The 13,587-nt window shown below is 50.0% G+C and overlaps 1 protein-coding gene across 2 annotated transcripts in view; it reads left to right on the top strand.

Moving 5' to 3' along the window:
- The window catches only part of LOC111143853 (plexin D1), a 57,861-nt gene that overhangs the window by 31,713 nt on the left and 12,561 nt on the right, over positions 1 to 13,587 (top strand). For both annotated transcript variants that reach the window (XM_022497811.1, XM_022497810.1), the window contains exons 10-20: positions 1,574 to 1,663; positions 1,897 to 1,990; positions 2,956 to 3,110; positions 3,923 to 4,074; positions 4,940 to 5,039; positions 5,133 to 5,272; positions 6,064 to 6,231; positions 6,316 to 6,406; positions 6,601 to 6,864; positions 6,959 to 7,108; positions 8,105 to 8,219. In XM_022497811.1, the coding sequence (XP_022353519.1) occupies positions 1,574 to 1,663; positions 1,897 to 1,990; positions 2,956 to 3,110; positions 3,923 to 4,074; positions 4,940 to 5,039; positions 5,133 to 5,272; positions 6,064 to 6,231; positions 6,316 to 6,406; positions 6,601 to 6,864; positions 6,959 to 7,108; positions 8,105 to 8,219 (1,519 nt within the window). The remainder of the gene's footprint in view (positions 1 to 1,573; positions 1,664 to 1,896; positions 1,991 to 2,955; positions 3,111 to 3,922; positions 4,075 to 4,939; positions 5,040 to 5,132; positions 5,273 to 6,063; positions 6,232 to 6,315; positions 6,407 to 6,600; positions 6,865 to 6,958; positions 7,109 to 8,104; positions 8,220 to 13,587) is intronic.

Genomic DNA, 13,587 nt, shown 5'->3' with positions numbered 1-13,587 from the left:
GCTGCCGCTTCCCAGCCAGGGATCCTGGCGGACATGTGTCTACCCTCAGTGTGCCTGAGTGATCCCGGCACTCCTGGCCCTGGGCCTGCTTCTAGAACATGAGGGGCAGGGTAGAGGCAGGCAGAGCCCCCTGCCTGGGCTCTGCAGCAGGCCTGTTTGCTGGGCCTACCCCTTGGGGAGCCCCAAGACAGTTTGGGCTTGCTGTCCCAAGTGGCTAATACCTGGGTTCAGAGACTCAAGAGGACAGACCCCACCACCACCAACAACTGCCAAGCTCAGCATGGGCAGATGGGCTCAACAGCCACCTTCCTGTGAATGGGGATACCGGGCAGGTGGTGAGGTGAGGCAGGGGGTTGTTGACCTGTGTTCTCCTCAGGGTGTCACATCGGCTAACAACAGGGATGTAAACAGGAAGTCCTGCCACGAGGCTGGCTGAACATGCTTGGAATCTGGGTTTGTTCAGTCAGCAAATATTCATCAATACTATTTCCTGGAGGCCTGTGCTAGACAAGATGAGGCTGGGGGGGTGGGCCCTGTTTAGTTAGTCAACAAACATGTATGGAGCACCTCCTGCATACTAAGAGCCCGCATATGTTAGTCACCGACAGTGTGCAACCTGCTAAAGATATATCAGCTCCTGTTTCCCCAGCAACCCTACAGGGAAGCCTGTTTCTATTGCCAAGTTTAGAGGACCAAGGCTCAGAGAGGAGGACCACTAGCACGGGTGCACAGCTAGGAAGTAGCAGAGTGTGGGATTCAAACCGATGGAACCTGAGCTCACTTGCTGACCTCCACTGACCCGTGGAGGTGTCACAGGGGCTGAGACCCAGCCCCAAACCTCCCCAGGGTGCAGGGAGACCAGTGTAAACAGAACCTGGGCAGGGGGATAAGGGTGGTCCTCAGCATACAGGGTGGAGGCAGGCTTTAGGAACTTCTCAGAGTCCCAATAGGCACCCAACCCTCTGCCAAATGAATGAATGATCAAATGAGGGGCGCCCACCTGATTTAAGGGGAGGGACTGGGAAATCTTTGGAATATGGGGCATTTGAACTGCATTCTGAAGGCTGTGTTGTTGCGCTGGGTGGGTAAAGGGGAGACAAGTTATTTGGGTGGTAGGAATGGACAGGGCAAAGGCCCGGGGGCAGGGCGGCCTGTGCCATGTCAAAAAGCATCCTGCCATGGCTTGGGCATCAGCCTGTGGGAGAGAGGAGGGGGTGTTTTAAGGTTCAAAGAGCAGGTGGAGTCTCCCTGGAGTGAACCTTGAATGCCGGCCATGCTGAAGAGTCAGGACTTTATGAGCTGAGTAAAAGGCCTTTGGTTTAGGCCATTGGCGGATGCTGGTGAGGTTTTTCATGGCGTGGAGAGCTCAAAGCCAACGTTCTAGGTGTTCATGTACTCCTTGTCTCCCTTAAACATTGGACATGAAGATCAGGAAGGACATTCTGCGGCAGGGAGGGGCCTGGGAGTAGGACTCAGCCCACTCCTCAGGGCAGTAGGCCATGACTTGCTACTGATGGAGGCAGAGGGTAATGAGTACTGATCCCACACTCCTCGGCGACCCCATGTCTTCCAGGGCGCAGCCCTAGAATGTAGCTTCGGGCCAGAGGAGATCTTTGAAGCCATGTGGGTGAATGAATCCACTGTACACTGCAACCAAGTGGTGGTGAGTGGTATGGCCCGGGTGGGGGTGGGGGTGGGGGTGGGGTAGGGGTGTGGGGGGAGGCCTGCACAAATCCGGATGCTGTCTCCTTCCTTCCCACCTTATTCCTTTACTCTTTTTGATCCCCCCATCCTCAACATCCCTGCCCTGTCCTCTCTCCAGGACATCCATCCCCTCCCCCAGCAGAGACCTAGATGCCACTCATGCCCCTCATGCTCTTTCTTGTCCTTTGGCAGCTGCACACGACCCAGAAGAGCCAGGTGTTTCCACTCAGCCTCCAGCTAAAGGGGCAGCCAGCCCGATACTTGGACAGCCCTGCCCCCATGACAGGTGGGGGCCCCCATCTACCCCATGTGGCCACAGGGGATTCAGTCTTAATGGGTGGGGCTCTCCCTTGGGGGACTCAGCGAGTGCTCACTGCACAGTCACAGATGTCCTGTCCTGTCCTTCCCTAACACACAGGTTCTCAGAACCGAACCTTGCCCATCCCATCTGTACTTGGTCACTGGCTCGTATTCATTCACTGGGCAGCTCCTCTGGGCCAGGCATCTCTGTGCTAACGGCTGTGCAGCTGCGGGCCCCTGCTTAGCCGTCACTCTCTGAGCCTCATTGTCCCCATGGGACATGAGTCACAGACCCTTTCACGGAAGGCTTGGTGAGGATTTGCTGAGATGATGCACACAGATCTTACATTCATGTCTTGGACATAGCACCCCCAGATTGTGGCCGGTGTCCTTGCTGTTCCTACATGGACTGAATAAATTCCCCAAGAACCTGTCCATGGGGACCTTTGGCCACCCCTGATGGACATGGGGGCCCTCATCCCCATCATGAAGACCCCAGAGAGACCCCAGCACCAGCCTGAATACCCAAGGCCCTGGAGAACTCTTCCTGTGCTCCCTCTTGGGCCCCTCCGAGTGTCTGAGGCCCTGGCGCCCACAGAGCCCACGTTGCTCAGTGGTGGGTGAAAAGTCCCACTCAGGCCTGGGTGTGAATCCCGGCCCTGCCGCTCACGGGCTATGGGACCTTGGGCAAGTCGCTTTTCCCCTCCGACCGTCAGTCTCTTATCTGTCCAATGGGGCTAGTAAAGAGCTCCCCGCTGACTGATTCGTGGTGAGGACGGATTTTAATGAGGCTGTGGCTGCACTGTGCTGAGTGCAGGCCCTGGAGGGTTTGGAGGACAAGGACTTACCTCTGGCGGGGGTGGGGGGACATCCCTGCGAGAGGGAAGGTGCAGAGGGCACTGTGGTCATGGGGCAGGGGCCTGACCCATGCTGCCTCCTTGTCTCTCCCAGTGGAGGTCTATAACTGCGCCATGGGCAGCCCCGACTGTTCTCAGTGCCTGGGTCGGGAAGACCTGGGACATCTGTGCGTGTGGAGTGACGGCTGCCGCCTGCGGGGGCCCCTGCAGCCCCTGCCTGGCACCTGCCCTGCCCCTGAGATCCGTGCGGTAAGTAAACCACCCCCCCAGCCGGTGGGGGCCCGTCGTGCCCACGTGCCTGCCTGTGTGACACACACGGCTGCTTGCTTGGGCCTTCAGACCCGTGGCTCCTGTGCTTCATGTGGCCGGCGTGCAGAGTGACCTCCTGAGCACTGCTGGGGGCTGGGCCCCCTCTGTGCCATAGACACAGCCGTGAACACAACACACAGCACCCTCGACCCGGAGCTCATGGCGTCATCGGGGAGCAGGGTGGGCAGTAATAAGTAAGGAAGTCAATAACTTTTATATATAGAAGATGGTGAGTGCTGTGGAGAAAAACAGAGTAAAGGGGGGAGGCTGGGATAGCAGAGAAGTTGGGGCTTGCATATAGTTTTTATAGTGAGGTCAGGGAAACCTTGCCGATAGGGTGGTAATAACCACTGAGCCTCAGTTTTAGGGAAGAAAGTCTTAGGTCAGGATTGTCACGGACTTAGCCTGCGTCAGGTGCCCTGCTCTGGCTGGGATGCAGGATCCTGTGGTCAGACATCTGGGAGGAGACCTCAATGTCCTCAGGAGACCCCCCCCCCCCCCACCCAAGTATCCTTGACTTTGTGCACACACACTCTCATCCCCACACCCATGTGGGCTCAGTAACCCACGTGCACACCCTGGCAGTCCCAGGGACCTGTCAAGTGAATGGTGGTCCTAGTCCTCTTAGAACCAGAACCTTCTCCTGAGCAGCAGGTGGGTGTGGTCCTGCCTCCTCCTGGGCAGTAGTGGGGGAGGGGAAGGCTGCTGGTGTCCCAGCCTCAGAACTTCATCCATCCTCTGTCACCTGGCAGATCGAGCCCCTGAGTGGCCCCTTGGACGGCGGGACCCTGTTGACCATCCGAGGCAGGAACCTAGGCCGGCGGCTTAGCGACGTGGCCCATGGCGTGTGGATTGGCAGCGTGGCCTGTGAGCCCCTGGCTGACAGATATACGGTGTCCGAGGAGTGAGTAGTGGGCAGTCCCCAGGGCGGTTCTGAATGACCTCTAGCAACCCGCCCCCAGCAGTGCCGGCCACAGCTCTGCCCTCCCCTCTCCCCTCGGCCATCCCACCCTCCTCTGCAGCCTGCAGCTCCCCAGAAATGGCCCACTGCCATTTGGACCTTGCTCAAGCTGTTCCCCCTCCCTGTGCATCCTGCCCTTTTCTGCTCTGGCCACTGGTCTTTACCCTTCAGGTTCCCATTTCAGTGCCTGCTGCTCTGGGAAGCCCTCCCAGGTGAACCTTAGACTAGCTCCCCTTCCACAGAAGCCTTGCACTCATAAAAAACAAAACAACAAAAACCTTGCAATTAACAAAGCGTGGGGCTGCCCGTGTGGTACAAAGGTCTGGGCCTGCAGCTGTGGGTCGGCCCAGAGGGGCTCTAGAAAAGCAGGGACTAAGCTGGATTTCCTTTTGGGGGGACTGTAAGGCCAGCTTGCAGAAAGACCATCAGTCTCCCAGCCTAGCCAATGTTCTCATGGTTGGAGAACATTTGGGTCCAAGGAGACTGTCTTACCTAGCCCCTTTTTCATAGGGTTGCAGAACTGTGGGAGAGTCCTGGGGAAGAGCCTAGCATCAGGGTGACACTGGGGGGTTTCAGAGTGGCTGTTTGCCAAGTGACAGGGAATGGTTTCAGTATTTTGATGTGGGTAATGCCTTTGGGTGTCCTGGCCACATGGCTGCCCCCGCTGTGAGTGTCAGGGCTGATAGCTGAGGGCAAATGTGCGGCGCTCCCACACCGTCAGAGTGTACTGGGGGACATTATTCAAGGGAGGATACCCAGCCCCTGAGATCCTCGGGCTGCTCTGCTGACCAAAGCTGCCTCCCCCTAGGATTGTGTGTGCCACAGGGCCAGCGCCAGGGGCATTCTCAGACGTGGTGACAGTGAATGCCTCCAAGGAGGGAAGGTCCCGGGAGCGCTTCTCCTATGTGGTAAGAGAGGCCATGTCCACCTTCCCGCCCACCCCACCAGGCACACACCTGGGGAATGGCCTGAGGCCTGACCACCTCTCTTCCTCCCCACAGCTGCCCCTGGTCCAGTTCCTGGAGCCTGACAAGGGCCCCAAGGCTGGGGGCACCAGGATCACAATCCACGGGAGCGACCTCCATGTGGGCTCTGAGCTCCAAGTCCTGGTGAATGACACAGAGCCCTGCACAGAGCTCGTGTAAGCCCCTGGGCTGGGCCACCCCTTCTAGCCCAGGGTAACTGGAAGGCTGGGGGGCTAGCGGGGTGGAAGGACATCCTTGCACCAAGGATCACTTGAGTTTCCACTGGCTGTGTCCCCTTGGCCAAGCCCCTCTCCCTCTCTGAGCCTCAGTTTCCTCATCTGGTAAGAACAGTAGTTATGAGTAATACTCTGGCATACAGTAGGCACCTCATAAGTGACAGCTGCAGTGAGAATGGTGATGATTGTACACATTCTCAGATCTTCTGATGTGTCTGCCAGCAGGGGTGTGGTCCATAACCTCTTGGTGAAATGCCTCTGTCTTTATCATGCACTTACTGCATACCAGGCCCCAAGGATGGGCATTGCTGTGGCTACCAAGAAGAGTGCAGTACAGTCACAGCAGGGGAAAGCAGATATTCCCACAGGAAATAGAAACATCTGAGATGGGGAGAAAAATCAGTGCTTTCAGAATCACTCCACAGCAGGGATGACCATTGAGAGAGGAACACTGGGAAGTCTTGGGTGATGTGGGATGGGGCGGAAAACTGGGAAGGTTTGAGGAGAAGGGAGGATGTTGAAGGTGGGGAGCACAGACCAAGCAAAGTGTGGTGGTGGAAATATGGAAACAACAGGTTTCTGTGCAAGGGGCCAGAAGCCCAGGCTGGGGCCCTGTTGAGGAGGCCTGGAACCCAGGCCAAGTGCACAGGCTCCTGCCCTGGGCGATAGGACAGGCAGGAGTGACCCTGGGGGAGGTGGGGCCGCGCTGACGATGGCACTGCCTTCCGCAGGCGCATGGACACCAGCATCACCTGCACGGTGCCCGAGGGCACCCTGCCGGCCCCTGTGTCTGTGTGTGTGCGCTTCGAGCACCGGGGCTGCGTGCGCAGCAACCTCACCTTCCACTATATGCAGAACCCCGTCATCACGGCCATCAGTCCCCGTCGCAGCCCTGTCAGGTGAGACCGCAGACCTGCCCCACCCCAGGCTGAGCCTGCTCTCTGGACCTGCAGGGGGTCTGACAGGCTTGCCATCTCCCGCAGTGGCGGCAGGACCATCACCGTGGCTGGCGAGCGTTTCCACATGGTGCAGAATGTGTCCATGGCTGTGCACCACATTGGCCGGGAGCCCACGGTGAGGGGGCACAGGGCCAAGGCAGGTGGGGAACAGCCTGTGGCCCTGACTGCCCAGGCCTCACTCTGCTGCCTCTCCCTTGCCTCTGTCTCTCTGTCTCTCTCTCTCTCTCTTCCCAAACCTCCATCATTTCTCTCCATTTCTCCATGTCTGTCTGCCTGTCCCCCACATTGACCCTGGCCCTCCCCTGCCAGCTCTGCAAAGTTCTCAACTCCACCCTCATCACCTGCCCATCCCCGGGGGCCCTGAGCAATGCATCTGCCCCCGTGGACTTCTTCATCAATGGGCGGGCCTACGCTGATGAGGTAGCCGTGGCCGAGGAGCTGCTGGACCCCGAGGAGGCGCGGCGGGGCGGCAGGTTCCGCCTCGACTACCTCCCTGACCCACAGTTCTCCACGGCCAAGAGGGAGAAGTGGATCAAGCACCACCCTGGGGAGCCGCTCACCCTGGTTATCCATGTGAGTGCCCAGGGGTGCAGGGGGGCGGGGGAGGACATGGCGGGGCCGGGCTCTGCCACGGCCCTTGGTGAGCACCCCCGCTCTGCTCCCGCAGAAGGAGCAGGACAGCCTGGGGCTCCAGAGCCACGAGTACCGGATCAAGATAGGCCAAGTGGCCTGTGACATCCAGATCGTCTCGGACAGAGTCATCCACTGCTCTGTCAACGAGTCCCTGGGCACAGCCGAGGGCCAGTTGCCCATCACGGTGAGTGAACAGGGCACCCCAGGTGGAGGTGGCCCTGGCCCCCAGCCCTGCCCCATCTGCTTGAGTGCCAACCCCTTCCCCGCATGCCATGCTGGGGCCAAGCATTGTGCTCAGTGGATGAGGCAAGGGGAGCAAAGCAGAGCTTTACATCCCCGCTTGACAGAGGAGGCCCCAGCACTTAGGGACCTGCTCCAGGTCAGTGATGGGCCTGGGATAGGCCTGATGGGGCTGGACCTTCAGAGGCCATAAGAAGTTGTCCCTGTTTTTCAGAGTCCATAGTCTGAAAAACAATCAAGGGTTTTAAGGGGCGGGGGGGTGGGAGGTTGGGGGACCCAGGTGGTGGGTATTAAGGAGGGCACATATTGCATGGAGCACTGGGTGTGGTGCAAAAACAGTGAATTCTGTTACGCTGAAAAGAAATTAAAAAAAAAAAAAGTAAAAAAAAAAAAAAAGACGTTTTCCCTGTTCGACTTGATGCTCCCCCCGGAGTCTGGGCCTCCAGTCACCATGCAGAGTCACAGAGGGGAGGGAAACAGGAGGAGGGCAGAGAGGGCCCAGAAATGGGACCTTTTCTATGTTGTATCTGCTTGCATGCCTCCTGGGATGGGGAGCTCCCTCCCTCCCAGGCAGCTGGTGTTGCCCAGAATGGGCAAACTCTGACCAGAAAAACTCCCTTTCACCTGCACCCCAGTCCCAGGTATGCCCTCTGAGTCCTCAGACTTCACCTGCTCCCTGGGTCCTTGAACAGCCCTCCAGGTATGGTGGGCTGCAGCCAGGGCCTGTGAACTGCCCTGTCTCTGGTTCCTCCATGGCTCCTGCCAGGCTATAATAATGAACACAGCCCCCTGGAAGTGGGCGTTGTTATCTCAGCATTCCAGATGTGGCAACTGAAGTTCAAAGAGATTAGGTGGCTTGCCCAGGGCCCCACAGCTAGGGAGGAGAGGGGCCAAGGCACAAGTCCAGGGAAGCTACAGCCCCTCCCCCACCTCCATACAGATCCAGGTTGGGAACTTCAACCAGACCATTGCCACGCTGCAGCTGGGGGGCAGTGAGACAGCCATCATTGTGTCCATCGTCATCTGCAGTGTCCTGCTGCTGCTCTCTGTGGTTGGTAAGAAGCCCTTCTCTCATGACGCCATGCCAGACCTGTCCCACCTTGTCCCAGCCCCTCTCAAGACTGGCACGTAGCAGAAAAGACATGATGGGCGGGGGACACAGCTTGCACAAAGACCAGGTGTGCCCTGGCTACGGCTCACGCAGGCAGAAATGATAGATACTGGGTATCTATAGTATACTGGGTAGATACTGGGGGATGTGCTGCCTCCAGGCTGTGGGCCCTGAGTGCCTGGCACAGGAACTCGGAACCTTGTCCTCTAGGCGCTAAGGAGCTACTGAGGAAACTTAAAAGAGCGTTGTTCAGGGAAGATTAACCTACATATTTGGTAGGCTGCCCCACTGTTCAAATAGTGGTTATGAAGGTGATATGGTTGATCCTTGAACAACGTGGGGGTTGGGGTGCTGACCCCGCACAGTCAGAAATCCACATATAAGTTTTGATTCCCCCAAAACTTAACCACTGGTAGCCTCTTGTTGACTGAAGCCTTACTGTCAACACATTTTGTATGTTACATGTGTTACATACTGCATTCTTACAGTAAAGTAAGCTAGAGAAAAGAAAATGTTATTAAGAAAGTCATAAGGGGGGGGCGCCTGGGTGGCTCAGTGGGTTAAAGCCTCTGCTTTCAGCTCAGGTCGTGATCCCAGGGTCCTGGGATCGAGCCTCGCATCAGGCTCTCTGCTCAGCAGAGCCTGCTTCCTCCTGTCTCTCTGCCTGCCTCTCTGCCTACTTGTGATCTCTGTCTGTCAAATAAATAAATAAAATCTTTAAAAAAAAAAAGTCATAAGGAAGAGGGGCGCGTGGGTAACTCATTCGGTTAAGCAGCGAACTTTGGCTCAGGTCATGGCCCAGGGTCCTGGGCTTGAGCCCCGCATCGGGCTCCCTGCTCAGCGGGGAGCCTGCTTCTCCCTCTGCCTGCCTTTCTCTCTCTCTCTTTCTGGCAAATAAATAAATATTTAAAAATCTTCAAAAAAGAGAAAGTAGTAAGGAAGAAAAAATACACAGTTATTACTGTGTCTATTTTTAAAAATCTGTGTCGAAATGGACCCACACAGTTCAAACTCAGTTGTTCAAGGTTTGGCTGCGTGTATGTGTCTGTGTGTTTCCCCCTTCCCCACCCCAGAAAGGGACTATGATATAATACTGGTGTATAATCTTTGGTGTTTCATAATTTTTGATCTTTTAAATGTTTCACAAGTTAATACTGGTCATTGTGGAAAGAACTGAAAATGATAAAGAACAGAGAACAGAAATCACCCATCATTCTTTCACCCAGGGAAAGTCACTGTTTACCATTTTTTACTGAATTATAATTGACATACATTATTATATTAGTTTCAGGTATACAACATAGTATTCAGTGTTTTTATTCAGTTACCATCTGTCACCTTACAAAGATATGACAATGTTATTGACTATATTCCCTATATTGTACATTAGGTCCTCGAGGCTTATTTATTTTATAAGTGGAAGTTTATACCTCTTAATCCCCTTTACCTATTTCATCCAATCCTCCACCTCCCACTCCTGTCAACCCCCAGATTTTTCTTGGCATCTATGAGTCTGTTTCTGTTTTGTCTTGTTCTTTAGATTTCACATGTGAGTGAAATCACATAGCATTTGTCTTTCTCTGACTTTATAGCATCGTACCCTCTAGGTCCATCCATGCTGTCACAGATGTCCCTGATATTTTTCAAGGCTGGGTAATACTTCACTGTATCAATACACTGTGACTTCTTTATCCATTCATCTATCTGTGGGTGCTTGGGTAACTTACATGTCTTGCCTATTGTAAATAATGCTTCAGTGAACCTAGGGGTGCATGTATCTTTTAGAATTAATTACTGTGTTTTCTTCAGTTAAGTACCCACAAGTGGAATTGCTGGGCCCTAGGATATTTGCATTTTTAATCTTTGAGGAACCTCCATAATATTTTCCACAGTATGATGGTTGCATCAATTTACGTGCCCACCATCAATTTACCAGGGGTCCCTTTTTCCCACAGCCTCACCAACACTTGTTATTTCTTGTCATTTTGATACCAGCCATTCTGACAGGCGTGAAGCGATATCCCGTTGTGGCTGTGATTTGCATTTCCCTGATGATTAGTGATGATGAACATCTTTTTATGTGTCTGTTGGCCATCTGCATGTCTTCTTGGAAAATTGTCTATTTAGGTCCTCTGCTTGTTTGTTATTCAGATTGTTTTTTAGTTGTATGAGTCTTTATATATTTTGGGTATCAACATTTTATTGAATATATTGTTGGCCAGTATTGTCTTCCATTTATTTAGTAGGCTGCCTTTTTGTTTTGTGGATGGTTTCCTTTGCCATCCAAAAGTTTTTTAGTTTCATGTAGTACCATTTGTTTATGTTTGTTGCCCTTGCCTGAGGAGACATATCCAAAAATATATTGCTAATACTGATATCCAAGAGCTTACTGCCTATGTTTTCTTCTAAACGTTTTATGGTTTCAAGACTCACATTTAAGTCTTTAATTCATTTTGACTCTATTTTTGTATATCGGGTAAGAAAGTGTTCTAATTTCATTCTTCTGCATGTGGCTGTCCAGATTTCCCAACACCATTTATTGAAGAAACTGTCTTTTCCCCATTGTGTATTCTTGCCTCCTTTGTTGAAGATTAATGACCTTGTAATTGTGAGTTTATTTGTAGACTCTATTCTAGTCCATTGACCTGTGTGCCTGGTTTTATGTCAGTATCATACTGTTTTGATTATAATAGCTTTGAAGTATAGTTTGAAATCTGGGAGCATGATACCCTGCTTTGTTCTTTCTCAGATTGCTTTGGCTATTTGGGGTCTTTCGTGGTTCCATTTATGTAGTAGAATTCTAGTTCTGTGAAAATTACCACTGATATTTTTTGATAGGGATTGCATTGAATAGATTGCTTTGGGTAGAATGAGCATTTTAACAATAATTCTTCCAATGTATGAGCAGGGTATAACTTCCCATTTTTTTGTGCCATCTTCAATTTTTCTCATCAGTGTTTTTTAGTTTTCAGAGTACACTTTTTTTTTTTACCTCCTTGGTTAAATTTATTCCTAAGTATTATACTCTTTTTGATGCAATTGTAAATGATATTGTTTTCTTATTTTGCTTTCTGAATAGCTCTTTATTAGTGTATAGAAACACAATATATTTCTGTGTATTAATATTGTATCCTGGGACTTGACTGAATTTGTTTAGTAGTTGTAATAATTTTTTTGGTGGTCTTTAGGGTTTTCTGCATATATTATATCATCTGCAAAGAGTGACAGTTTTACTTCTTCCTTTCCAATTTGGATGCCTTTTATTTCTTTTTCTTGCCTAATTGCTATGGCTATGACTTCTAAATGCTGTGTTGAATAAGATTGGTGAGAATGGTCATTCTTCCTGATCTCAGAGGAAATAATTTCAGTTTTACCCCACTGAGTTTAATATTAGCTGTGGATCCATCTTACATGGCCTTTATTGTGTTGAAGTACATTCCCTCTATACCCACTTTGTTGAGAGTTTTTATCATAAGTAGATGTTGAATTTTGTCAAATTATTTTTCTGCTTCTGTTGAGATGATGACATGATTTCTGTCCTTCATTTGTTTGTTAATGTGGTGTATCACGTTGTGTGATTTATGGATGTTAAACCATCCTCTTATCCCTACAATGATGCCTATTTGGTCATGGTGTATGATCCTTCTAATGCATTGTTGAATTCGGTTTGGTAAAATTTTGTTGCGGGTTTTTGGACCTTGGTTCATCAATGATATTGGCCTGTAGTTCTCTTTTTTTTGTAGTGTCTCTGTCCGGTTTTGGTATGCTGGCTTCATAAAATGAATTTGGGATTGTTCCTTCCTCTTCAGTTGTTTGGAATTATATCAAGAGGATAGGTAGTAACTCCTCTTTAAATGTTGCATAGAATTCACCAGTGAAGCCATTTGGACCTGGACTTTTGTTTTAGGGGAGTTTTTTTGATTACTGATTTGATTTCATTACTAGCAGTCAGTCTATTTGGATTTTCTGTTTCATGATTCAGTCTTAAAAGATTGTATATTTCTAGGAATTGGCCCATTTTTTTCACAGGTTGTCTGATTTGTTGGTGTAGCCAACTGTATAGTATTCTTATCTTTTGTATTTCTGTGGTATCAGTTATAATTCTCCATTTTCATTTCTGATTTAATTTAGTCCTTTTTTTTTTTCTTGAGGAGTCTGAGTAAAGGTTTGTTGATTTTGTTTCTTTTCAAAGAACGAGCTCTAGGTTTCATTGATCTTTTCTTTTGTTTTTTAGTCTGTTTCATTTATTTCTTCTTTGATCTTTATTTCCTTCCTTCTTCTAACTTTGAGTTTTGTTCTTCTTTTTCTAGTTCCTTTAAGGTTAGATCATTTGAGACTTTTCTTGTTTCCTGAGGTAGCACTATGAACTTCCCTCCCAGAATGATTTTTGCTGCGTCCCAAGGATTTTTTTTTTTTTTCATTTTCATTTTCATTTGTCTCTCTGTATTTTTTTATTTCCTCTTTGACTTCTTCATTTACCCTTTGGTTGTTTAGTACCATTTTGTTTAGTCTCTACATGTTTGTGCCTTTTCCCGTTTTCTTCTTATAATTAATTTCTAGTTTCATACTGTTGTGGTCAGAAAAAAATGTTTGATATTACTTCAGTTTTCTTAAATTCATTGAGGCTTGTTTTGTATGTAGCCTAACATGTGACCTATCCTGAAGGATGTTCCATGTGCCCTTGAAAAGAATATGTATTTTGCTGTTTTTGGATGTTCTATATGTATCTGTTAGGTTTATCTGGTCCAACGTGTCGTTTAAGGATGATGTTTTCCTTATTGATTTTCTGTCTGGGTGATCTGTTGATGTGAGTTGGGTGTTAAAGTCTCCTGCTCTTACTGCGTTGCTGTCTATTTCTCCCTTTAGGCCTGTTAACATTCGCCTTGTATGTTTAGGTATGTTCAATGCATTGACCTTTACAAATGTTATAATTCTCTTGTCAGATTGACTGCTTGGTCATTATGTAGAGCTCTTCTTTGTCTTTATTACAGTCTTTGTTTTAGTCTATTTTGTCTGATGTAAGTATTGCTACCCCAGCTTTCTCTTCATTTCCATTCTTATGAAACTTGTTTTTCTACCCTCTTCCTTTCAGTCTGTGTGTGTCCTTAGATCTGAAGTGAGTCTTGTAAGCAGCCTATAGTTGGGTCTGGTTGTTGTTGTTATTGTTGTTTTTAATCCACTCATCCACCCTATGTCTTTTGGAGAATTCAGTCCCTTTATATTTAAAATAATTATTGATAGCTGTACTTACTGTCATTTCATTAGTTGTTTTTCGGCTCTTTTTGTAGTTTTTCTTTGTTCCTTTCTCTTCT

Source organism: Enhydra lutris, unplaced genomic scaffold (assembly GCF_002288905.1).
Source record: "Enhydra lutris kenyoni isolate GAN:26980312 unplaced genomic scaffold, ASM228890v2 scaffoldscaffold10, whole genome shotgun sequence".
Lineage (NCBI taxonomy): Eukaryota > Metazoa > Chordata > Mammalia > Carnivora > Mustelidae > Enhydra > Enhydra lutris.
Note: the sequence above shows the minus strand (reverse complement) of the source record. Positions and strands in the feature narration are given on the sequence as shown.